Below are 27,201 nucleotides of genomic sequence, written 5' to 3'. Positions count from 1 at the left end.
GACTCAGTCAGGGACAGGTTGAAAATGTCAGTGAAGACTCTTGCCAGTTGGTCAGCGCATGCTCTGAGTTCATGTCCTGGTAATCTGTCTGCTACCCTGCCTGCTACCCTGCCTGCTGCCCTGCCCGCTACCCTGCCTTCTACCCTGCCTCCTACCCTGCCCGCTACCATGCTTGCTACCCTGCTTTCTACCCTACCTGCTGCCCTGCCTGCTGCCCTGCCTGCTACCCTTTCTTCTACCCTGCCTGCCATCCTGCCTGCTCTGCCTACCACCCTACCTGCTATCCTGCCCGCTACCCTGCCTACCATCTTCTATCTCTTCTTGATCCATCTTCTATCTCTTTTTGATCTACTATCTCTTGTTGATCTTCTATCGCTTCTAGATCTTATATCTCTTCTTTCTACCCTGCCTGCTACCCTGCCTGTTATCCTGCCTGCTCTGCCTACCGCCCTGTCTGCTACCCTTCCTGCTACCCCGCCTATTACCCCGCCTACTACCCTGCCTTCTGCCCTGCCCGCGACCCTGCCTTCTACCCTGCCTGCGACCCTGCCTTCTGCCCTGCCTGCGACCCTGCCTACTGCCCTGCCTTCTGCCCTGCCTGCGACCCTGCCTTCTGCCCTGCCTGCGACCCTGCCTACTGCCCTGCCTTCTACCCTGCCTTCTATCCTGCCTCCTACCCTGCCCGCTACCATGCTTTCTACCCTGCTTTCTACCCTACCTGCTGCCCTGCCTGCTGCCCTGCCTGCTACCCTTTCTTCTACCCTGCCTGCCATCCTGCCTGCTCTGCCTACCGCCCTGCCTGCTATCCTGCCCGCTACCCTGCCTACCATCTTCTATCTCTTCTTGATCCATCTTCTATCTCTTTTTGATCTACTATCTCTTGTTGATCTTCTATCGCTTCTTGATCTTCTATCTCTTCTTTCTACCCTGCCTGCTACCCTGCCTGTTATCCTGCCTGCTCTGCCTACCGCCCTGTCTGCTACCCTTCCTGCTACCCCGCCTATTACCCTGCCTCCTGCCCTGCCTGCTACCCTGCCTGCTGCCCTGCCTGCTGCCCTGCCTGCTTCCTTGCCTGCTACCCTGAATATCTCTTATTGATCCATCTTCTATCTCTTCTTGATCTTATATCTCTTCTTGATCTACTTTTTCTTATTGATCTTCTATCTCTTCCTGATCCATCTTTTATTTCTTCTTGTTATATCTTCTCTTCTCCGATAGCTCTCAAAGTGGCAGGGGGCCGAGCAGAGAGCAGCACCCTGATGCTGTAGGAATGTGCACACATTTTCCATTCAGAGTGATGCTTTGATGTGAACTGGTTAAAGACCCTCAGCTCCTCTCCATACCCACAGCCTGTAGTGCCTCATGGCCGTATGGGCCTGCTGCTGCCTACCTTCATGGCCCTTGGATAAATATTCTGCTAATGTTTGGAATGAAGGACTTAAGATGTGTGTTCAGAGGAGTTTAGTTTATTAGGATCCTCATTATCTACTGCACATGCAGCAGCTTATCTTCTTGTCAATATGGGGGCGCTGTTTTCACTTTGTAAAAATTTGTTCCCAAATTAAACTGCCTCGTACTCAATTCTTGCTCGTACAATATGCATATTATTATTACTATTGGATAGAAAACACTCTCTAGTTTCTAAAACCGTTTGAATTATATCTGTGAGTAAAACCGAACTCAAGTTGCAGCAAACTTCCTGTCAGGAAGTGAGAAATCTGAAACCGGCACTCTGTTCCAGGGTCAGTTTATTAATTTGCATGTAACCTATGAGTCGACATGCACTGCGTACGATTTCCCCTAGATGTCAGTAAGCAGTGAGAATTGGAATGGGGTTGCTAGGTAGATCTGAGGCCGTATAAAGGCTCTTGGAACGGGGGGTGCACTCTTTTCAACGTTCGTCATGACGCGAGACAGACCTCAGGATGGCATTCTGAAAAGCTCTCGTTATAGGCCTTAGATATATCCGGCTCTGATTTTATTCGATATAGGTGTTAAAAACATCATAATGTAGTTATTTTAAACCGAGTTATATCAGTTTATATCAGTATATTGCGATTTTTGGAATTTTCTTTGTGCTGCGTTATGAAGAGTTGGACACGTCTGGGCCACATAGCTAATGTTTGCTGCTAATTCCTAAGTTGAAGACGACAATCTACAACCGAGCAACGATGATTCTGGACAAAGGACAACTTGCACAAGATTCTGATGGAAGCTCATCAAATAGTAAGAACTATTTATGCTGTTAATTCGTATTTCTGTTGAAAAATGTTAAACTATAATTCCGCCATTAATTTCGGCACGGTCTCACTGTAACGCACGCTGTATGTCGTAGTAACGTTAATTTAAAAAATCTAACACAGCCGTTGCATTAAGAACTAATGTATCTTTAATTTGCTGTCCAACCTGTATTTTTTAGTCAAGTGTATGATTAGTTATTGATTAGATTAGGTGCCTCTCCCAAGATTTCTCCCGACATTTTGTTTGAAGTTTGGCTACTATACACATTGTATAACCACGATTTGTGCCGCTAAATATGCACATTTTCGAACAAACTCTATATGTATTGTGTAATATGATGTTATAAGACTGTCATCTGAAGAAGTTTGAGAAGGTTACTGAAAAAATGAATATCTTTTGCTGGTTTATTCGCTATCGCTAATGTTATGTTGAATGAATGGGGCTGTGTGGTAGGCTATTGTAGTAAGCTAATATAATGCTATATTGTGTTTTCGCTGTAAAACACTTAAAAAATCAGAAATATTGGCTGGATTCACAAGATGTTTGTCTTTAATTTGATGTACACCGTGTATTTTTCATAAATGTTTTAGGATGAGTATTTAGGTATTTCATGTTGGTTTCTGTAGTTATTCTAGCTGCTTTGGTGAGAGTTGTGATGGTGGCTGCAATGTAAAACTATGATTTATACCTGAAATATGCAAATTTTTCTAACAAAACATATGCTATACAATAAATCTGTTATAGGACTGTCATCTGATGAAGTTGTTTCTTGGTTAGTGACTATTTATATCTTTATTTGGTGGAATTTGTGATAGCTACCTATGCAGGAAAAAACATGGTGGGAAAAAAAAGTTGTGTCTTTTGCTATCGTGGTTAGCTAATAGAAATACATATTGTGTCTTCCCTGTAAAACATTTTAAAAATCAGAAATGATGGCTGGATTCACAAGATGTGTATCTTTCATTTGCTATCTTGGACTTGTGATTTCATGAACATTTTATTATATGATATCCCTGTGGCTTTAGGCTAGGCCATGCTAGTCAGCTTTCTTGATGGGGGGGATCCCGGATCCGGGTTTGTGAGGCGTTAGAGGTTATCCCCTTTCCTTTTCCTGGGGTCCACAGGAAACATACAAATACATGACAAAGTATAGAACATAGACAAGAACAACATAAGATATTACATTAAATTAAACTAAAAATACAATAAAAGAGTTATACTGTATATAGGAAAAACACCAAGAGACAACAAAAATACTATTTACACACTATTCATAGACACTGTACATATTTATATTCTTATATACAGTTAAATTAGATATTTAGAAAGAGGAGAGGCGCTGTGACACAAAATGTTTTTAAAGCTAAACTTTCGTTTTGCAGTAGAGGAGAAGTAGAGTAGAGGAGAAGAGGTTACCTAGTACTCAAGGCCTGGCGTCTCATTCACTGATGTACCATGGCTTCCAATTTGCTTTTAATTTCTGCTAGGGTATAGAGTTTTTAACAATGTATTTTTTTCCTTCTGCTATGATCCTTGTTAATGTTGGTGTCCAATCACCTTAGTCATTATATTCTGTAGATATGATTGACTGTATATAAGTTGTCACAACATTCATTTGTAAAAGTTAATTAAAGATATCATTTTCCAACACTGCATTATGTCACAGAACTTGGCTATGAAAACAGTTGACTTGCAGAATGTTCTAAAGTAATGGGAAACCGTTAGACGGTTCGGCTTTATCTCATATCCTCAGTGTTTACATCCTCCTAACCAGCCGGTGAACTTGCCGAGGACCAGGCACAGCTGTGAGATGGGCTGCCTTCTGGGTTATAAACTGTCTATGAACTTTTAAGGCTATATTCAGTCTGTAAAGCTGAAGCGTTACAGATTCCGCCATAGAAATGTAAAGGTCATTTCCCATTGAGCCGACATATGCAACGTTTACCGCAAATGCAATCTTCGCTAAAGTGGGAACATTGCCTTTATATGTCAATAAATCTGTAAAGCAGAACCTCATCTCTTTCTCTCTGTTTGGCAGGATCCATCCTAACATGGTGTGTTGTCTCTCTGGTCTACCATAGTGTGTTGTCTCTCTGGTCTAACATGGTGTGTTGTCTCTCGGGTCTAACGTGGTGTGTTGTCTCTCTGGTCTAACGTGGTGTGTTGTCTCTGATCTAACATGGTGTGTTGTCTCTGTGGTCTAACGTGGTGTGTTGTCTCTCGGGTCTAACGTGGTGTGTTGTCTCTCGGGTCTAACGTGGTGTGTTGTCTCTCTGGTCTAACATGTTGTGTTGTCTCTCTGATCTAACATGGTGTGTTGTCTCTCTGATCTAACATGGTGTGTTGTCTCTGATCTAACGTGGTGTGTTGTCTTTGTGGTCTAACGTGGTGTGTTGTCTCTGTCCTCAGTACTCTGTGGTGTCATATAGTGATAGTGTCGTTTCTTATCTCTCTCCTCAGTACTCTTGGGGAAGCCTGGGCTCAGCTAAAGAAGAGTCTGGCTGACGAGGCCGAGGTTCACCTCAAGTTCTCCTCTAAGGTAGAACACATTATGTTACACTTTACTCAAATGTAACACACTGGACTTTATTCTTTATTCAAAGGAAAACACTTTACACTTCAGAAGGCAATTATATTCCATTTAATCTGTTGTGTACACTCTTAGAAAAAATGCTTCCAAAAGGGTTATTTGCAGAGGGATAGGGTTCTACCAATAACTGTTTTGATCAGTTTGTAAGGCAAAGGGTTCTACCTAGAACCTTTAACATTCTAAGAATCGTTTTAAGAAGGTTTTTTTTATGATTCTTTGGAAGCCAGGGAGAGTTCTACAAAGAACCACAAATATAATATTTCCCGGCATGCTCTATTGCAGGGAGATTTTCCCGAATTGTTTATTTTATTCAGTGGTGTAAAGCACTTAAGTAAAAATACTTGAAAGTACTACTTATTAAGTCGTTTCTGGGGGTATCTGTACTTAATTTTACATTCCTAAAGACACTTATGTACTTTTTACTCCATACATCTTCCCTGACACTCAAAAGTATTTGTTACATTTTGAATGGCTAGCATGCCAGGAAAATGGTCCAATTCACTCACGTATCAAACGAAGATCCCTGGTCATCTCTACTGCCTCTGATCTGGCAGACTCACTAAACACACATGCTTTGTTTGTAAATGTTGTCTGTGTTGGAGTGGGCCCCTGGTTATCCGTAAATAAAAACTAAAAATAAAATGTTGTTTAATATAGGGAATTTGAAATGATTTATACTTTGTATTTTATTTTCAGTACTTAAGTACATTTTAGCAATTACATTTACTTTTGATACTTACATATATTTAAAACCAAATGCTTTTAGACTTTTACTCAAGTAGTATTTTACTGGGAGACATTCACTTTTACTTGAGTCATTTTCTATTATTTCTATCTTTTCTTTTATTCAAGTATGACAATTGGGTACTTTTCCCACGTGCTTTTATAGTAATACAGTATCTGTGTTTTTGCATGCACGTTGATTGGTTGATACATTTGATGCTAAACAAAGATAAATAACATTCAGATTTCTTAATAAACTAATCCAATCTGTTAGTAATTGGATCTATTGCACCCATTACTGAGATGGTTGTTCCAGTTGAGATGATTGAAGTTGTCTCAGTATTCAGTCTTCCCTGCCCTGACACTCATTCTGAATGCATGTTGCAGGTGATCAACAATTCCACTTGTTGGATATCCTAACTCCGGTTGGATTCCAATAGGAATTAAACATCACATTGCAAACCAGCATAATGTGATTTGCAGGCCTGACGTGGCCTGTAAACCAGTAGTGATGGGGAAACTAAGCTTCCTGAAGCATTGAGGCTTTCCAATCAGTTGTCTTGAAAATTGGTTCATTACTCTGAGTTTCTTTATTCGTTCACAACATACATTAGGGACATCTGCTGGTCAGTAATAGATAGCAATGTGTAATTATCAGATATACTTTTTTCCCCTCTACTGATGTAGGGAAAGGGAAAGGGGGGATACCTAGTCAGTTGTCCAACTGAATGTATTCAACTGAAATGTGTCTTCTTAATCAAATCTTAATGGCACAGCGATAAGTCGTTGGCTTTAGCACCGTACAATCAATTGGAATATCACGTTCGCATCTTACGTCATGCTTTCCCTTTTACCTTCAAGTTAACTATTTTGGCATTATTTAGGATGCTTAAGACAGACGTTTATACTATACTAAATCAAATAAATGATTTGAACAACAGTGCATATAGTGTGGATTCACATAAAACTATTTTCAAAATAGTGCACCTTCAGCAGGATTCAACCTCACACCCTCATGTTCCAAAGTTTCCTACTTTACCTGCTAAGCTACCGGTCAGGTGTAATTACAAAACCCAAACTAAATCTATCCACGGTATCTGCGGTATCCATTAGAGGTCGGTGTTTGAAAGCAGCTTCATCGAAGAAAGCACCATAACCACAGCGAACTCATTGGGATCTGGGCGTTTTGCAACAAGCACGTGAGCAAACGACGCTTCGGATGTCATTGATGCTTCTGATGAAGGGATACACACATCGGCACACTGCTTCGAAGGTAGCTGCTTGGCGGGTTCGGCGCATACCTTGGAGCGCCAGTATCAAACGTAACATCACTATAAACCAGGAGTTTCACCATTGTGTTAGGGTATAACTAGGCCCTCAAAGAAAAACCTTATGATCAGTGGTGATTTTAGCATGTAAATCTTGGTGGGGCAAAAAAATGTTAGATACATGCCAGCAAAGCCACTACACAACACAACACTAAACAATACATTAATTGCACTATAATGGCGACAAGTGGTACCCACAAACTGTTAGGGCCTACATAAAGCTGTCCCAACAGCAGAGCTTTCTTTTCAGAACCATGGAGTGAATCCTTATCACTGCCTGGCTATCAGCAGAGCCTTGTCTGGCAGCGAAATTATTCATTCAGCCTCGTTTACTGCCTTTTTTAAAAACATAGCTGATATGGCTGACCATATCTCCCTGGCATATTATATAATTTATGCAGCAGCATATAAGACATTTTTGGACTCACAATGTTGTGCGCGGCGGTCCTACTTTGGAAAATTTTGTCATCAAAGAAAGAGAAAGAATTACAATTCTGAGTTGGATGACCGTTCAAAACGTATTTTCCCTGTCTGAGCGCGTTTATTCCCGACTTCCCAGTTCCAATGCTTGTGGTTAGCAACTGTCACCAATTCCTTCCAAACAACTCATTGTTGAATTTGCGATTTCCACCTTTAAAAAAAAATTATTAGATGTATTTATTGAATATTTGAATCATACAGTATACTTGCAGTGAAGCCACTCAACAACGACATCATACCAGTCATCCAACAGATTCCCATTCAGAGCAACACACAGAAGCAACCAGGGTCAATGCCCTGCTCAAGGGCATGTTGATCAATCTACCACCAGTGCAAAAACGTGAAACCGAACCCTCCAAGATCCCCCCACAGTTCCCCAATAGCTGTCCCTCAACCATTCGAGACCCCTCCCACAGCCCCCCAGGAATAAAAATAAAAAATACAATTCATTCCATTCCCCCAAGAACCCCCCAATGCACCAACAACCAACAAAATGAACCCCCACACCGAAGAACCCCCCAATGCACCAACAACCTTTTTTAAGGATCCAATACGTAACATTGTACACTTATCATAATTAGGTTTTAGTCCAGAGAGTTCAGAAAAGTTATCTAGATCTTCAATGAGACATTGCAGGGATCTAGCTGGCGGACTTAATATATAACTTGAGTCATCGGCATACATGGACACCTTTGTTTTGTAAGCCTTGGATTTCTAATCCTCTAATGTGGTTATTGGATCTGATTTTAATAGCTTTCGATGGCCATAATGGATAGATATGGTGACAGCGGACACCCTTGTTTAATTCCTCTTGACAATTCAAAACTCTCTGAGAAGTAGCCGTTATTTACTATTTTACACCTGGGGTTGCTATACATTTCTTTTACCCATTTTATAGGAGAATTACCGGAATTAAAAAAATCCAGGCATTTGTAAATAAAATCCAGTCTTACTTTATCAAATGCCTTTTCAAAATTTGCTATAAATACCATTCCTCGCTTCTTATATGTGTCACGTTCCTGACCTATTTCTGTTAGTTTGTTGTATGTGTTAGTTGGTCAGGACGTGAGTTTGGGTGGGCATTCTATGTTTTCTGTTTCTATGTTGGTTTATGGGTTGCCTGGTATGGCTCTTAATTAGAGGCAGGTGTTTGGCGTTCCTCTAATTAAGAGTCATATTTAGGTAGGTTGTTTCACAGTGTTCGTTGTGGGTGGTTGTCTCCTGTGTCTGTGTTTGTCGCACCATACGGGACTGTTCGGTTTGTTTTGTTTATCGTCATTTTTATGTGTAGGCTATTTTCCCTGTTCGTGCGTTCTTCGTGTTTATGTGAGTTCGTCGTCCAGGTCTGTCTACACCGTTTGTTGTTTTCTTAGTTTATTAGTCAAGTTCGTGTTTTCTTTAATAAATTATGTGTTCACAACCCGCTGCGCCTTGGTTCCATCACTACTCCTCCTTTTCGGTTGAAGAGGAGGAGGACCGCCGTTACAATATGTTTCATGATGTTCTATTATTTCTAGTAGTTGTCGTATATTGTCTCCAATGTATCGTCAATGTAAAAAACCTGTCTGATCAGGATGAACAATACCTGGTAAAACCCTTTTAATTCTGAGTGCTAAGCATTTTGCATCACAACATTGAAGTGTAAGGGGCCTCCAGTGTTTTAGATAGACTGCGTCTTTATATTTGCCATCTGGGCCTTGTTTTAATAATAGAGAAATCAGACCTTCCTGCTGAGTACCTGACAGACTACCATTTCTATAGGAGTAGTTAAAACAATCTAACAATGGAGCTTTTATTATATCAAAAAATACTTGATATACCTCTACCGGTAGGCCATCAAGCCCTGGGGTTTTTCCAGACTAAAAGGATATTATAGCCTCAAAAAGTTATTCCTCTGTAATTTGGCCTTCGCACTGATCTTTTTCTGGTCATTTGTTAATTTTCCATTTTTTATATTACTTGGAAAGAATTCCTTACCATAATCTTCATTCAGTGGGAAAGGATGAGACGGAAAAGAGAACATATGCCTAAAATAATTAACTTCCTCTTTTAACATATAATTCGGAGAATCATAGATGACTCCGTCTTCAGTAACGAGTTTCTGCACATTTTTTGTTAGCGTTCCTGTATTGGAAATTCAGGAAGAATTTTTTTTCTCCATATTCCATCCAGTTTGCTTTATTTTTGTAATAGATTACATTAGATCGTTTTTGAATAAGTTCCTCAAGTTCTTTTAGTTTTTCCTGTAACTTATTTTGTATCTCTGTAGTATCGTTTTTATTGCTATCTACCTGTACTATTAGTTCATGGATTTCCCTTGTTAGTCTTGTTTCTTTTGCCAGAAACTGCTTTTTTATTATTGATGAATATTGAATTGAATGACCCCTGAAGGTACATTTAAAGGTATTCCAAACAATAAGGGGATTTGCTGAACCTATATTATACTGGAAAAATGCAGTTATTTTCAGGAGGTCTATGTGTAGCTGGTGTATAGGAGTGAAGCGCAGGACAGCAGATATGAGTAAATAAACGTATTTTACTCAACATATAATAAAATGCAATACAAAAACAGAGCCCACAATAACGGACTTCCTACATAGAAAGAATCACTCACAAACAAACATGGGGGAACAGAGGGTTAAATAATGAACAGGTAATTGGGGGATTGAAACCAGGTGTGTAAGACAAAGACAAAACAAATGGAAAATGAAAAGTGGATTGGCGATGGCTAGAAGGCCGGTGACGTCGCCCGCCGAACGCCGCCCGAACAAGGAGAGGGACCGACTTCGGCGGAAGTCGTGACAGTTATAAATTATTTTATCTTAGTTAAAAACAAGTTGTCCTCCATTAAACTTTTATTAAATTTCCAATATCCCCGTCCACGTGGAAAATCTATAGTTATGTGAATGCCAATTAGATGATGATCTGATCGCATTCTGTCTCCTATTAAAACTTTTTTAACCTTTGATGCAAGAGAGAAAGAGACAAGAAAGTAGTCAAGACGACTAGCTTGATTAAGTCTCCTCCATGTACAGTGAGGGGAAAAAAGTATTTGATCCCCTGCTGATTTTGTACATTTGCCCACTGACAAAGAAATGATCAGTCTATCATTTAAATGGTAGGTTTATTTGAACAGTGAGAGACAGAATAACAACAAAAAAATCCAGAAAAACACATGTCAAAAATGTTATAAATTGATTTGCATTTTAATGAGGGAAATAAGTATTTGACCCCCTCTCAATCAGAAAGATTTCTGGCTCCCAGGTGTCTTTCATACAGGTAACGAGCTGAGATTAGGAGCACACTCTTAAAGAGAGTGCTCCTAATCTCAGTTTCTTACCTGTATAAAAGACACCTGTCCACAGAAGCAATCAATCAATCAGATTCCAAACTCTCCACCATGGCCAAGACCAAAGAGCTTTCCAAGGATGTCAGGGACAAGATTGTAGATCTACACAAGGCTGGAATGGGCTACAAGACCATCGCCAAGCAGCTTGGTGAGAAGGTGACAACAGTTGGTGCGATTATTTGCAAATGGAAAAAACACAAAAGAACTGTCAATCTCCCTCGGCCTGGGGCTCCATGCAAGATCTCACCTCGTGGAGTTGCAATGATCATGAGAACGGTGAGGAATCAGCCCAGAACTACACAGGAGGATCTTGTCAATGATCTCAAGGCAGCTGGGACCATAATCACCAAGAAAACAATTGGTAACACACTACGCCGTGAAGGACTGAAATCCTGCAGCGCCCGCAAGGTCCCCCTTTTCAAGAAAACACATATACATGCCCGTCTGAGGTTTGCCAATGAACATCTGAACGATTCAGAGGACAACTGGGTGAACGTGTTGTGGTCAGATTGAGACCAAAATTGAGTTCTTTGGCATCAACTCAACTTGCCGTGTTTGGAGGAGGAGGAATGCTGCCTATGACCCCAAGAAACCATCCCCACCGTCAAACATGGAGGTGGAAACATTATGCTTTGGGGGTGTTTTTCTGCTAAGGGGACAGGACAACTTCACCGCATCAAAGGGACGATGGACGGGGCCATGTCCGTCAAATCTTGGGTGAAAACCTCCTTCCCTCAGACAGGGTATTGAAAATGGGTCGTGGATGGGTATTCCAGCATGACAATGACCCAAAACACACGGCCAAGGCAACAAAGGAGTGGCTCAAGAAGAAGCACATTAAGGTCCTGGAGTGGCCTAGCCAGTCTCCAGACCTTAATCCCATAGAAAATCTGTGGAGGGAGCTGAAGGTTCCAGTTGCCAAACGTCAGCGTCGAAACCTTAATGACTTGAAGAAGATCTGCAAAGAGGAGTGGGACAAAATCTCTCCTGAGATGTGTGCAAACCTGGTGGCCAACTACAAGAAACGTCTGACCTCTGTGATTGCCAACAAGGGTTTTGCCACCAAGTACTAAGTCATGTTTTGCAGAGGGGTCAAATACTTATTTCCCTCATTAAAATGCAGATCAATTTATAACATTTTTTACATCCGTTTTTCTGGATTTTTTGGTTGATATTCTGTCTCTCACTGTTCAAAAAAACCTACCATTAAAATTACAGACTGATCATTTCTTTGTCAGTGGGCAATCGTACAAAATCAGCAGGGGATCAAATACTTTTTTCCCTCAGTGTATATCTCACTAGGTTGTTTTTTTTTTGTCTCCACATATCCACTATTTCTAATGTGTCCATAATATTTGTGATTTCCTTAAGGGCTCGGTGATGATAGTTTGTAGAGTGATTACCTTTACGGTCCATTGATGTACTTAACACTGTGTTATAGTCTCCTACCATAATGATTAGATCATTTGTTGCCTGTCAGTTCAATAAATTGGTATACATTTTTTCAAAGAAGTGTGCGTCATCCTGATTTGGAGCATATAGATTAATGAGACAAATCTCTTTTTCGTCCACTTTCATATTCAAAAGGATCCACCTTCCTTGCGAATCATTCCTGACTATTAGCACATTCAGATTGTAACGATCGTCTAATGCCTCCTCCTCAGACGAGGAGGAGGAGTAAGGGTCGGACCAAAATGCAGCGTAGGTTGAATCCATAATGATTTATTTAAAGATTAAGACGAAGTTGAAAAACACTTTGAAAATTACAAAACAACAAAACGATGTAGACAGACCTGAACATGTGAACTTACATAAACACGAAGAACGCACGAACAGGAACAGACAACATACACGAACGAAAACGAAACAGTACCGTGTGGTGCGACATACACAGACACGGAAGACAATCACCCACAAACAAACAGTGAGAACAGCCTACCTTAATATGGTTCTCAATCAGAGGAAACGTCAAACATCTGCCTCTAATTGAGAACCATATCAGGCAACACATTAAACCCAACATAGAAACACATAACATAGAATGCCCACCCCAACTCACGCCCTTACCAACTAAACACATACAAAAACAATGGAAAACAGGTCAGGAACGTGACACAGATTGACATTTTTGTTAATTAATATCATCACACCCTTTGAGTTCCTTTGTCCATGACAGAAAAGTATTTCACCACCCCATTCCTTTTTCTACACAACTTCATCTAAGGATGTAGAGTGAATTTCCTGTAAACAGTATATGGTATATTCCTTTTCTTTTAGCCATGTAAAGACTGATCTTCTTTTTTTATAATCTGCTAATCCGTTACAATTATAAATGGCTATACTTATTTCACCCCTTACCATAACTAGATACTATTCTCAGTCTAAATTGACCATAATTAGTGCTTATAAAGTTACTGCCATCAGAGGTATTATGAAGGTCAAAACTAGAACTTTCTGATATTTAGAATTCAAGAAATAGGTTCTAGCAATATTTGTTTTATTCCCTTTCCTGTTTGCCTGTGAGCCAATGCCGCACATGCTATAAAATTGAGACAAGATATTATGTGTGTAGCAAATCTGAGTAGGTTGATGTGTAGGATATTGGATGTGATGTAGTGAGAGTGTGTATTATGTCTGTATAAGAGTAAGACTATCATGTGTGATGTCCAAATAAATAATAACTCTGCCAATTTACATGGTTGAGTGTCTATGTGTGTAACATGTAGTGCGTATAGCCTTAATATTCATGATGATAATTGTAATCCATATCGTATCACCATCATAGTTGCATCATAATTAACTTTAACAGTCTCTATAGGAAGTTTCAAGGTGGATTGCATGAATTCTCTGATCGCGCCCTCTGGATTATTGGATGCGTCCTCAGGAATCCCAGAAAAAATGGAAAGTGTCAGGACCCGGTGCGAGAAACAGTCACTAATAATCGTCAGAACCCAGAAGATGAGGCAGACACAGCAGTACTAGAGATGGTGGTTTAATTAAAGAACAAAATCTTCAGGCAAAGAATCTAAATCCACAATGTCCAAACATAAAGTCAAGAAGCACAAAATGGATATCCTCCAAAATACAAAGAAACTCCACAAAGTGGTAAAAACAGCAGGGAAAAACAAACCTCAAAAGACTACTCAAAAATACACAAGAACTAAACCAGAGAACCTCTGGAAAATCCAATAAGAGAATCATATGTTCAGAACAAGGCTTGGGCTGGGGCTGGGTGCTAACAAACAAACACTGAGCAAGGAACGAGGAACACACAGGGTTTAAATACTAACAAGGGAACGACACACAGGTGCAAACAATAATTAGAGCAAGGAAAAACAAAAGGTACAAAAAAGGTGCAATGGGGACATCTAGTGACCAAAACCTGAACAGTCCTGGCCAAAACCTGACAGAATCCCCCTCCTAGGAACGGCTCCTGACGTTCTTACCAGCCTTCTCAGGGTGGAGGGTCCTGAACTGACGAATGAGGTCAGGGTCCAGTATGTCCTTGGCAGGAACCCAGGAGCGCTCCTCGGCACCGTAGCCTTCCCAGTCCACCAGATACTGCCAGGACCACTGCACCCGGCGGGAATCCAGTATCCGGTGGACGGTATAAGCCGACTGGCCACCGATGACACGGGGCGGAGGGGGAGGTCTGCCTGCCGGGATAAGGGGAGAAAAAACAACAGGTTTTAATAAAGAAATGTGAAATGTTGGATTGATCTTAAGGGATCTGGGTAAGTGCAGGCGAAAAGTAACGGGATTGACTCTCCTGGCAATCTTAAAGGGACCGATGAATCTCTGGGACAGCTTGCGAGACTCCACCCGTAGCGGTAAGTTCTTTGTTGAGAGCCATACTCTCTGGCAGGGGTACAGGGTAGGACCGGGACGGCGACGTCTGTTGGCTTGTCGTTGGTACTGCTGTGAGGAACGCAGAAGATTAAGACGTGCCTTCTTTCACGTAAGCCGACAGCGTCTGATGAACCTCGAGGCTGAAGGCACTCTGACTTCTGCCTCCTGGTCCGGGAACAATAGAGGAGCATAGCCAAACTGACACTCATGCGGGGATATACCAGTGGAGGAGGAGCACAAGGTGTTGTGCGCGTACTCCGCCCAAACAATGAAGGATGAACATGTGGACGGGTTGTTGGAAACCATACATCTGAGGGTGGTTTCCAGCTCCTGATTCATCCTCTCAGTTTGGCCGTTGGACTCTGGATGGTACCCTGAAGATAAACTGGCCGTGGCCCCTATGAGTTGTCAGAAGGCCTTCCAAAACCTTGAGGCGAACTGGGGACCTCTGTCGGAAACCATATCTTGCGGAATGCCAAAGACTCGGAACACATGGTTAATCACCAACTCAGCTGTTTCCTTGGCAGAAGGTAATTTGGTCAAGGGAACAAACCTGGCCGCCTTAGAAAACCTGTCGATGATGACTAGGATCGTAGTATTACCATGGGACGGAGGAAGGCCAGTCCAGTAATAAAGTCCAACGAGATATGGGACCAGGGTCGGTGGGGAATAGATAAAGGGTGAAGGAGTCCTTGAGGGCGGAGGTGAGAAGATTTGCCCTGGCAGCACACGGAACAGGCCTTGACGAAAGTGGCAACGTCTTCTTTTATGGTGGGCCACCAGAACTTACGCTGGATGAACTCCAAGGTGCGACCTACGCCCGGGTGACAGGTGAGGCGAGAGGAGTGCCCCCACAGAAGGACTTGGGACCTTGCTGCCTTGGGAACAAACAACCGATTGGCAGGACCTCCTCCAGGGCCCGGTTCGATGGCTTGAGCTTGTTTCACGGTATCCTCCACTTGCCACGAGATCGGAGCCACGATCTTAGCGGCAGGAAGGACAGTCATGTCAGAATCTTCTCGAATGGCAGGAGAGTAGATTCGTGACAAGGCGTCCGGTTTGAGATTCTTCGACCCGGGTCTATAGGTGAGGATAAACTGAAATCGGCTGAAGAAAAGAGACCATCGAGCTTGCCTGGGGTTCAACCGCTTCGCCTGCTGGATATACTCCAGATTTTTGTGGTCCGTAAGCACTTGAAACGGTTGAGAAGCCCCCTCGAGCCAGTGTCTCCATTCCTTCAATGCCATCTTAACCGCTAGGAGTTCACGATCCCCCACATCGTAAATCCTCTCGGCCGGGGTAAGCCGGTGATAGAAGAAGGCGCAAGGATGAAGCTTCTTGTCTTCACCCCTCTGAGACAGGACAGCTCCAACACCAACCTCTGATGCGTCTACCTCCACCACAAAAGGTTCATCCGCCGTTGGTAGTGTCAGGATGGGAGCAGAGAGGATGCGCTGCTTGAGTCCTTGGAAGGCCGTCTCAGCTTCTCTTCCCCAAAGAAACCTTGTGTTGCCACCCTTGGTTACAGCTGAGAGAGGGGCTGCCACCGAGCTGAAGTTCTTGATGAACTTGCGGTAAAAGTTGGTGAAGCCCAGGAAACGCTGAACTTCCTTAACGGACTTGGGGGTGGGCCAATCCGCTACCGCCCCTACCTTCTTAGGGTCCATCTGGACTCGACCGGGTTCCACTATAAATCCCAGGAATTGTACTCGAGAGGAATGGAATTCACACTTTTCCGGCTTAACCTGTTGAGGCTGGGGGCGCTGTTGTCACTATTTATGCTAATCGTGTAATTTTTGAAACGGCTTCCTACAAAATTCTTGATCGTACAATATGCATATTATTATTGGATAGAAAACAGTCTATAGTTTCTATAGGAGTTGAAATTTTGTCTCTAAGTGGAACAGAACCCATTCTACAGCAATTTCCCTGACATGGAGTCAGATTTCAGAAATTTTGGCCACTGTTCTGGAGTCAGTTTTAAAGCCAATGTTATTCCTATGAGTATACGGACACTGCTTACGTCTTCCCCTGGATGCCTTTACGTGATGACGATTTGAATGGGGTCGATTGCGCGTTCACAGGCACTATAAATTAAAAAACCCTGTAGCTAGTAAGTCTTTTGCAGCTGCGTCATGCGCGTGGAGGACACCGACCCACACCTGTTCCAAGCATTAGTGTTGGGAGTAATCTTTCTCCGGTCATGTTAAGACTCGTTATAGGAGTTAAAAACACCATAAGGTAGTTAATTTAAAGCGTTTTATAGCAATTTATATCCGTTTAGTGCGATTTTGGGACATTTATTTCTGAAACGCTGTGAATCGCTGGGCACGCTTCCAGTTCATGCTGAACGCAGTTGGCATTTCCACATGGCAAGAGGACAGCTTTCCACCAAAAGACGATTAGACCCAAGAAAGGATCCTTTGCCCAAGATACTGATGGAAGAACAGCTCAAAGTAGGACATTTTTATTATGATAAATCGTGTTTCTGTCGAAAAATGTTAGTGGCTTAGGACGCCATGTTTTTTGACGTAGCTTCGCTTGGCGCAAACTGTATTGAAAAGTAAGGATAATTTAAAAAATGTAATTCCGCGATTGTATTAAGAATTAAATTGTCTATCAATCGCTGTCCACCCTATATTTTTTTGTCACGTTTATGAGTATTTATGTATACGAGTAGATCACTGTCTAATATGGCGCACGGACATTTTCTCACCAGCTGGGCTACTTTCCCCATTGTCTAACCATGATTTTGGTGGCTAAATATGCACATTTTCGAACAAACTGTATATGCATGTTGTAATGTGATGTTACAGGGGTGTCATCTGAAGAATTCTGAGAAGGTTAGTGAAAAAAATAATATATTTTGGCGATGTTTACGTTATCGCTCACTTTGGCTAGAATTAATGCTGGGGTAATGTTTGCACATGTGCTATGCTAATATAACGATTTATTGTGTTTTCGCTGTAAGACACTTAGAAAATCTGAAATATTGTCTGTATTCACAGGATCTGTGTCTTTCGATTAGTGTATGCTGTGTATTTTTACGAAATGTTTGATGATTAGTAAGTAGGTAAACACTTTGCTCTATGTAGTTATTCTAGTCCATTTGTGACGGTGGGTGCAATTGTAACCTATGCCATCTACCTGAAATATGCACATTTTTCTAACAAAACCTATCCCATACCATAAATATGTTATCAGACTGTCATCTGATGAGTTTTTTTCTTGGTTAGGGGCTATAAATATCTTAGTTTAGCCGAATTAGTGATAGCTACTGTTGTTGGTGGACAAAGAAAAGATGGTGGATTATGCTAATGTGTTTTTAGCTAATAGATTTACATCTTTACATATTGTGTCTTCCCTGTAAAACATTTTAAAAATCGGACATGTTGGCTGGATTCACAAGATCTGTGTCTTTCATTAGCTGTATTGGACTTTAATGTGTGAAAGTTAAATATTTAAAAAATATTTTTTTTTTGAATTTCGCGGCCCTGCCTTTTCAGTGGGGGTGGGGGGGGGGTGTGCCGCTAGCGGCACCCTCATCCTAGACAGGTTAACGTACAAATGGCTGTCTAGGAGGCGTTTGAGCACTTGTCTGACATGCTTAGTGTGTTCTTGAAGGGAGCTCGAAAAGATGAGGATGTCATCCAAGTAAACAAACACGAAGATGTTAAGCATATCCCTAAGCACATAGTTTATGAGCGCTTGGAACACAGCCGGGGCGTTGGTCAGGCCGAAGGGCATCACCGAGTAATCGTAGTGACCAGTAGGCGTGTTGAAAGCGGTCTTCAACTCGTCCCCAGGTTTGATCCGCACAAGATGGTATGCGTTCCGCAGGTCAAGCTTAGTGAAGACAACTGCTTCCTGGAGCAGCTCAAAGGCTGTGGCCATAAGGGGTAGCGGGTAGCGGTTACGAACGGTTATGGCATTGAGTCCCCGGTAGTCGATGCAAGGTCGTAATCCACCGTCTTTCTTGGCCACAAAGAAAAACCCTGCTCCCGCCGGCGAGGTAGATGGACGCATGAGGCCTGCTGCCAGAGCATCCTTGATGTAGGTATCCATAGCAGCTCGTTCGGGAGGAGAAAGGGAAAAGATCCGACCCCTGGGAGGGCAGGTCCCCGGAAATAGGTCGATGGTGCAATCGTAAGGTCTATGGGGTGGTAGTTTGGTGGCCCTCTGTTTGCTAAATACCGGTTTGAGGTCATGGTAACACTCGGGAACTCGGGACAGGTCGATGGATTCTAGAGACTCGGGAGGGGAACTCGGGGAACATACAAGTGGCTTGGCACGTAGGACCCCACTGCTTGATAGTGCCCACAGACCAGTCGATGTGAGGGTTATGGCTGTGAAGCCAGGGGTAACCAAGGACGAGAGGGAACTCGGAACAGGAGATCAGATGAAAGTTCATCACTTCCTGGTGTTGGGAAACTGAAAGTCGCAAGGGGGTAGTGGCACGAGTGACAAGTCCAGATCCCAAAGGGCTTCTATCCAACGTAGTAACCCTTATGGGGTCACTTAGAGGTTCAGAGGGAACGCCATTCTCCTTCGCCCAGACCCCATCCATGAAGTTACCTGCGGCTCCAGAGTCTACCAAGGCTTGAAGAGGAAACTCGTGGTCGTCCCAGGAAAGGGTAACTGGAATGAGCAGGCGGGAGTTGGATGGATGGGAGGAGGTTATGTTTCCCGTTACAGTCCTCCCAGGCCTGCACGGGAGAGTGCGTTTCCCTGGAGCCCGGGACACGTGGAGCGGAAATGGCCCGGTTTGCCGCAATATAGACAGCATCGCTCCCTCATCCGGCGGTCTCTCTCAGCCTGGGAGATGCGTCCAACCTGCATGGGTTCTGGTGGAGCCAGTGAGGATAAAGGTGGAGACTCGGAGATGGAACCGATAGGAGCTAGGGTGAGAGGTCTACGGTTGAGTTCTCTCTCTCTCAGACGCTGGTCTATGCGCGAAGCCAACTTGATAAGGGACTCGAGGTTGTCCGGTGGTTCCCGAGTGGCCAGTTCATCTTGGATGGTGTCAGAAAGACCCTTCAAAAAACACACTGTGAGCGCCTCGTTGTTCCAGCCACTTGCTGCTGCCACAGTGCGGAACTGGATGGCATAGTCCGTCACGCTGCGCCGACCTTGGCGGAGAGTCAGGAGCTGTTTGGCTGAGTCAGGGCCGTTGGTAGGACCTTGAAACACTCGCTTGAATTCTTCAGCAAAGGTAGAGTAGCTGGCACAGCAGGGACTTTGGGAATCCCACACAGCAGTAGCCCAGGCTAGGGCTTTTTCCGACAGCAGGGTGATGATATATGCTATCTTGGACCCGTTGGTGGGAAACGACGATGGTTGTAGCTCAAAGGAGAGAGAACATTGGGTGAAAAACCCCTTACAAACACTCGGATCACCTGAGAACCGTTGGGGAGGCGGCAGACGAGGTTCAGCCAGGGAGTTAACTGCCAGGGGTACTTGAATCTGATGAACTGGAGCAGAAGCGGTTGCCGGGGAAAGTCAATCAGAAATGCTGACTTCCATAAAGCAGATCTCTGACAGAAGTTGAGAATGTCTAGCCATTAAGGCCTCTTGCTGAACCAGAGCAGCTTCGTGGCGTTGGACAGTCCCCTCGTGGTGGGACAGGATGGAACAAAAATCCTGGGTACTGGCTGCCTCTGGGTTCATAATAATGGCTCAGTGTTTCTGTCAGGACCCGGTGCGAGAAACAGTCACTAATAATCGTCAGAACCCAGAAGATGAGGCAGACACAGCAGTACTAGAGATGGTGGTTTAATTAAAGAACAAAATCTTCAGGCAAAGAATCTAAATCCACAATGTCCAAACATAAAGTCAAGAAGCACAAAATGGATATCCTCCAAAATACAAAGAAACTCCACAAAGTGGTAAAAACAGCAGGGAAAAACAAACCTCAAAAGACTACTCACAAGAACTAAACCAGAGAACCTCTGGAAAATCCAATAAGAGAATCATATGTTCAGAACAAGGCTTGGGCTGGGACTGGGTGCTAACATACAAACACTGAGCAAGGAACTGAGGAACACACAGGGTTTAAATACTAACAAGGGAACGACACACAGGTGCAAACAATAATTAGAGCAAGGAAAAACAAAAGGTACAAAAAAGGTGCAATGGGGACATCTAGTGACCAAAACCTGAACAGTCCTGGCCAAAACCTGACAGGAAAGATCTTTCCATGATGGAGAATGTTGTTCCTCCATAGCATAAAGCTATTGGTACTCGTCGATTTCCCTCAGGATCTCCTTAGTATCCAGATTGGCTCTTTACTGCAACCAGTTGTTTTACGAAAAGATAACAATGAGTCTTTTCCATGACGACGACAGGTGTCTGTAGAACAGCCAGCTAGCACTCGCAGAATCCACACAAAAAAGAGAACACAAACTTGCTGTCCCAGCCGTAAAGGCTAACCGCATCGTGGAATCCTTAGCAACAAAACTTTAGTTCGGATTAAAATCGATTTCATGAAAATGTTTTAATATAAACAACAAACCGAGTGTAGACAGTACAATGTTCTGTTGCACTTTACACCCCGGATGTTGATGCCAACACTGTCGCTACAGTCCCATTAGTTTTCATCGCAGCCTCGTTTGAATGCCGCGGTTGCTCAAGATGTGTACGGACTTCCAACTTATTGTGTAATGTTTATGGCTGATTAGCACCGATACGTTTTATCTATAATTTCTCTTTATTATTTCTCTTCATATGACAAGGATTAAAAAGGATTTTCCAGTAGAATGTTGACTTGATTCATGATGATGACTGCTAGCTAAGATTTTGAAAGTCTGATGTTGATATGTACAGTCCAATCAGAGTGATTTGACGTCATTTTATCTGTGGCCAATGACCTTGAGCCTTTTAGAAGGGCACTTCTAATCTAAGTCTATGGCAGGACCCAAAGGGCTCACATTATTGATGTCTACCCTCCTACTCTGTCCCAGATGATAATATATGCATATTATTACTATTGGATAGAAAACACTCTGAAGTCTCTAAAACTGTTTGAATTATGTCTGTGAGTATAACAGAACTCATATGGCAGGCAAACTTCCAAACAGAAAGTGAGAATTCTGAGAAGGGTCGATGTGAAAGTCTTCGCCTATTCAATTCTGTAATATATGGATCTGTTTGCACTTCCTACGCCTTCCACTAGATGTCAACAGTCAGTAGAACGTGGAATGAAGAAATGCTCCGGTTGGAACGTTATTGGATATATATGATAACAACATCCTGAAGATTGATTCTCTACTAAGTTTGGCCAGTTTATTCGACTTGCAATATAACTTTTTGAAGTTTTCGTCCGAGTTCGCCTGGACCGGCGCCAGCGTTTGGACATGTGAACTACACATGCTAGCAAAAGTTGCTAATTCGACATAAGTAATGGACATTATCGAACAAAACAACGATTTATTGTGGAACTAGGATTCCTGGCACTGCATTCTGATGAAAGATCATCAAAGGTAAGGGAATATTTATGATGTAATTTCGTATTTCTGTTGACTCCAACATGGCGGAGAAATGTTGTTTCTATCTGAGCGCCGTCTCAGATTATTGCATGGTATGTTTTTTCCTAAAGTTAAAAAAACCTGTTAGGCGGGCTGTCCCGACGTCGGTACACTTATGACAACATCCAGCTCAATTGTAGGGCGCGAAATTCAAAATCTATTTTTTCTAAATATTTAACTTTCACACATTAACAAGTCCAATACAGCATTTGAAAGATAAACATCTTGTCAATCCAGCCAACATGTCCGATTTTTTAAATGTTTTACAGAGAAAACACCACATATATTTATGTTAGCTCACCACCAAATAAAAAAGAGGACAGACATTTTTCACAGCACAAGTAAGATGCAAGTAGCATGCACAAGCCAACCTAACTAACCTAGAACCAACCTAAATAACTACCTCAGATGACAGTCCTATAACATGTTACACAATAAATCTATGTTTTGTTCAAAAAATGTGCATATTTTAGCTATAAATCTGTTTTACATTACTGCTACCATCATAGCTACAGTCAGAAATCGCACGGGAGTAGCCAGAGTAAATACAGACACCAACGTCAACAACCTAATTACTCATCATAAAACATTTCAGAAAAATATATGGTGTATAGCAAAATGAAAGACAAAGATCTTGTGAATACAGACAATATTTCCGATTTTTTAAGTGTTTTACAGCGAAAACACAATATATCGTTATATTAGCTTACTGCAATGGCTAACACACAACAACATTGATTCCAAGTAATCGGTAGCGATAGCACAGCTCGACAGATATATTAAATAGCATCCCAAATTGGGTCCTTATCTTTGTTGATCTTCCATCAGAATGTTGTAAAGGGGTCCATTGTCCAGTACCGTCTTTTTTTGGATCCAGAAAGAACTATTTCCCTCTTGAATTAGCAAGCACACTGGCCGTGCGGCGCTAACCTCTCCTTCATGAAAGAATTCTTCCAAAGCATCATGTCTAAAGTCCCGAATAAATGTAAATAATATAATTAAACTATATTGAAAAAACATACTTTAGGATGATATTGTGACATGTATCAAGTCAAATCGAAGCCGGAGGTTATATTCACGTATAACGACAGTTTTCCAGGAGGCAATACAAAGTCCAACTTCGCGTCTTGGAGAAAAAAAATTATGGCGGTCCTCTCACTCCAAGTGACATTCAATGTTCAATCCCTGAACGAGATATTCAAGTCCTTTCTGCTCTCACTTCCGCATGACACCCAGGGGACGGCGTATGACGTGTTTCTATGGTCCCAAGTGACATGCCCTTTTATAGACAAGCTCTTGAAAAGAGACCTCGCATTTGGAAATCTCACTTCTGGATAGGATATGGGCTGCAGAAAGAGTTCTGGTTCACTTAGAGAAATAATTAAAACGAGCAAGAATTGAGTAGGAGGCCGTTTGAAATGGCCACCTATTTTCAGGTTACTCAGTGCTGCCCCTTGCAGCCATAAGAAGTTAAAAAAAAATCTGACACAGCGGTTGCATTAAGAATCAGTGTATCTTTAAGTATCTTTCATCAAAGTTTATGAGTATTTCTGTTATTTGACGTGGCTCTCTGTAATTACTCCGGATATTTTGGAGGCATTTCTGAACATGGCGCCAATGTAAACCGAGATTTGTGGATATAAATATGCACATTATCGAACAAAACATAAATGTATTGTGTAACATGATGTCCTATGAGTGTCATCTGATGAAGATTATCAAAGGTTAGTGATTAATTTTATCTCTATTTCTGCTTGTGTGACTATCTTTGGCTGGGAAAAATGGCTGTGTGTTTTTGGGATTTGGTAGTGATCTAACATAAATATATGTTGTGTTTACGCTGTAAAACATTTTAAAAATTGGACACGATGGGTAGATTAACAAGATGTTTATCTTTCATTTGCTGTATTGGACTTGTTAATGTGTGAAAGTTACATATTTCTAAAATATTTTTGAATTCTCAGTGTAAGGAAATTATACCTGTAGTTTTACGGTAACTCCCTTTGGGGTGTTGTTTTAACACAACGCCTACTTTGCATATTTCCCAGTGTGCCTAACTCTATATGACAATATATTACATATATCAAAAGGCCTTATTTTGAGGGTCTAGTTTTATCTTAACAAAGTGGCCTGAAGAACTTGGTTGAACTCAACCTGATGAAGGCCACAGGACTGAAATTGAATGAATTTAACAACCATTTCTTTGTCACTAACAAATACAAAAACATCAAGCTGATGTAACTCAAATGTGGACCTCCTACATGATCACAGTGACACTATTGGTTTGAATTGTGACGACAAAAATCACTTTAAGTAACTGTACTCAGTTTATTAGGTACACCAACCACTCCTACAGACAGTGAGTCACGTGGCTTGCTATATAAAGCAGGCAGACAGGCATCGAGGCATTCAGTTACTGTTCCATTGAATGTTAGAATGGACAAAACGAGTGACCTAAGCAACTTTGAGCGTGGTACGATCGTCAGTGCCAGGTGTTACGCACGCCTCTATAAAGAGGGAACGCAACTCCCTGCTGCAACTCAACTCTCCGTGAAGCGAAAGAGGTATGGACCGTAGGTGCGAGAAAGAACAACAAAGGCAGAATTTACCGTTACTAGGATTTATTTCCTACACGGTAATATGGGGAAAAGGGGCTGGACGGAACCAAAGGAAAGAAAGTAAATATCAAAGCTCCCCGTCTCCTATCTAACCTGCCTACCCACTACTTACCTATCTTAGCACCACCTGGTTCCCTAACCAAAATACAGGGGGTGGTCCGCCCAGGTCTTACCTAGTGTGCCTAGACAGTGAATATACTACGGGTATATGTATGCCCGCGGGCCTCTTGCCTAAGCACTCCCAAAGTGCCTTCTCCTTCCCCCCTGGGAACAAATGAAACAGAATAATGATTAACAATTTCACAAACACTTTACAACAAAACTGAGTAAACTAACTCAGGCCACTAAAGAACTTTTGACAAAGCAACAAACACAGAACATATCAAATCTGCTACCAACAACAACTAACACATTACATACCACACTTTCTGTTAAACAACCAACACTATATCATAATCTAATTCTCCAGCAAGGATCTCAGCCTGCCTATCATCTCTCTCTCTCTAATCTCTCCAAAATATTCAATCTTCTCTCTCTCTAATCATTTCTCTCCTCCTGAACAGAACACTGGCATTTATATAGCTTCAGGAGTCTAATTGGATACAGCTGCATCTTGACGAGGGGGCGGGGTCAGCTCTCTAATCATCCATTAGCCATTGAGTCGACCAATCAGCTGGTTGGGGAGGCTTCCAGGAAGCCATCTCCTGAAACACACACACTCAAATACAACACAGAAACTGGGGAACGTAACACATATACACTGATACATAAACACTGATACATAAACATTGCTAAAACAACATGATTGAGAAATTGTTCAGAGGACCGCGAGGCATTGACCTCTCGACACATAGAATTAGATATTAAATCTCTCTAGCTGACCTCCTGACCTCTCTCATGTAGTTTGTGTGTGGGATGTGTCTGCGAGCCTGATTTACACAAGCATCGGTTAAAGAGGTGAAACCTCCTGTGTCCGGGCCGAGCACACTGTGAATCTCAGATGCAGTATGCCCGGCAGTTGAATGCATAAGAAATACAACACAGAAACTGGGGAACGTAACACCAGGCGCACCGGTTCCAGTACCTCAGAAATGGCCTCCTGGGCTTATAGCGCACCACAGTGTCTAGGGTTTACCGAGAATGGTGCTACAAACAAACAACATCCAGTCAGCTGCGGTCCTGTGGTTGAAAACAGCTCGTTGATGAGAGGTCGAAGGAGAATGGCAAGAGTCGTACAAGCTCACAGGCGGGCCACAAACAGGCAGATAACGGCGCAGCACAGCAGTGGTGTGCAGAACGGCATCTCAGAACACACAACTCATCAGTCCTTGTCACGGATGGGCTACTGCAGCAGACGACTGGGTTCCACTCCTATCAGCTAAAAACAAGAAGAAGTGGCTCCAGTGGCAACACGATCACCAACACTGGACAACTGAGGAGTGGATGGGGCCAAGTCCACGGCCCTATCCTGCCTGGTGTCAACGGTACAGGCTGGTGGCAGTGGTGTACTAGTGTGGGCAATGTTTTCCTGGCACACGTTAGGTCCCTTGATACCAACTGAGCAACGTTTCAATGCCCCGAGGAGTTCAGGCTGTTCTGGAGGCAAAGGATCGTTCGACCCAGTACTAGATGGGTGTACTTAAGATACACTAAGTGGCCAGTTTATTAAGTGCAGTAGTAATGACAGTTTTGAGTAATGACAACACATTGGGTTTTACATTGTAGGGAACACTGACCCATTTGCTGTGTGAGATACAGGCATAAATAACAACACAAAAACAAAACAAATGTCATCAAAATATATCATTATTTATTATCTATTTATAGGAAAGGCCAGCTGTTTTTGCTAACCATGTGACTTGACCAGGAAAAAACTTCAAGCATAGGCCTTCCAAACAGGTCTGCCTTTAAACTTCTGTGATTTAACTCTTTCAGCTCCAGAGTGAGGTGGAGAAGCCTCTGTTGACGTTCAGAGATAACTTTAAGAAGGACATGAAGAGGTTCAATCATCACATCTCAGAACTACGGAAACAGCTGGTTGGACGACACTCAGCCGTGGAGAAGGTACGCATCCTGACGCAGTGAGACGCAACAAACACACACACACAAAAACGCACACATACAAAAACACACACACAGAGACATGCACACAGAGGCACAAACACACACTCAAAAAAAAAACATACAGAACTCAACGTAATATTAACTGTCCTTGCACTTGGCAGCTGTAGAATTTCAGGAATCTTCTCAGACGTGATTAAAATTCCACAACTGCCCCCTAAGTATAGGACCGTTTCCTGTCAACACACACCCACACACACACTATCACGTCCTTGTTCTATAAATAATGATTGGACCGATCGCTTCAGCTTCTACTGTCATCTCCTCACCATCAGTCATCTAGGGTTACGGTTAGTCATCTAGACATTCATCACACATTTCACACAAGTGGCTAATAGAAAGTAATAGCCTACTGCAATACCCTGAAGTATGTCCCCAT

The 27,201-nt window shown here is 42.5% G+C and overlaps 1 protein-coding gene across 1 annotated transcript in view; it reads left to right on the top strand.

The window, feature by feature from the left end:
- LOC129815725 (growth arrest-specific protein 7-like) overlaps nt 1-27,201 on the top strand; it is a 144,495-nt gene that overhangs the window by 96,129 nt on the left and 21,165 nt on the right. Inside the window, exons 9-10 of the mRNA XM_055869834.1 lie at nt 4,702-4,780; nt 26,637-26,765. Of these exons, the coding sequence (XP_055725809.1) occupies nt 4,702-4,780; nt 26,637-26,765 (208 nt within the window). The remainder of the gene's footprint in view (nt 1-4,701; nt 4,781-26,636; nt 26,766-27,201) is intronic.

This window comes from Salvelinus fontinalis, chromosome 1 (assembly GCF_029448725.1).
Source record: "Salvelinus fontinalis isolate EN_2023a chromosome 1, ASM2944872v1, whole genome shotgun sequence".
Taxonomy (NCBI): domain Eukaryota; kingdom Metazoa; phylum Chordata; class Actinopteri; order Salmoniformes; family Salmonidae; genus Salvelinus; species Salvelinus fontinalis.
Note: the sequence above shows the minus strand (reverse complement) of the source record. Positions and strands in the feature narration are given on the sequence as shown.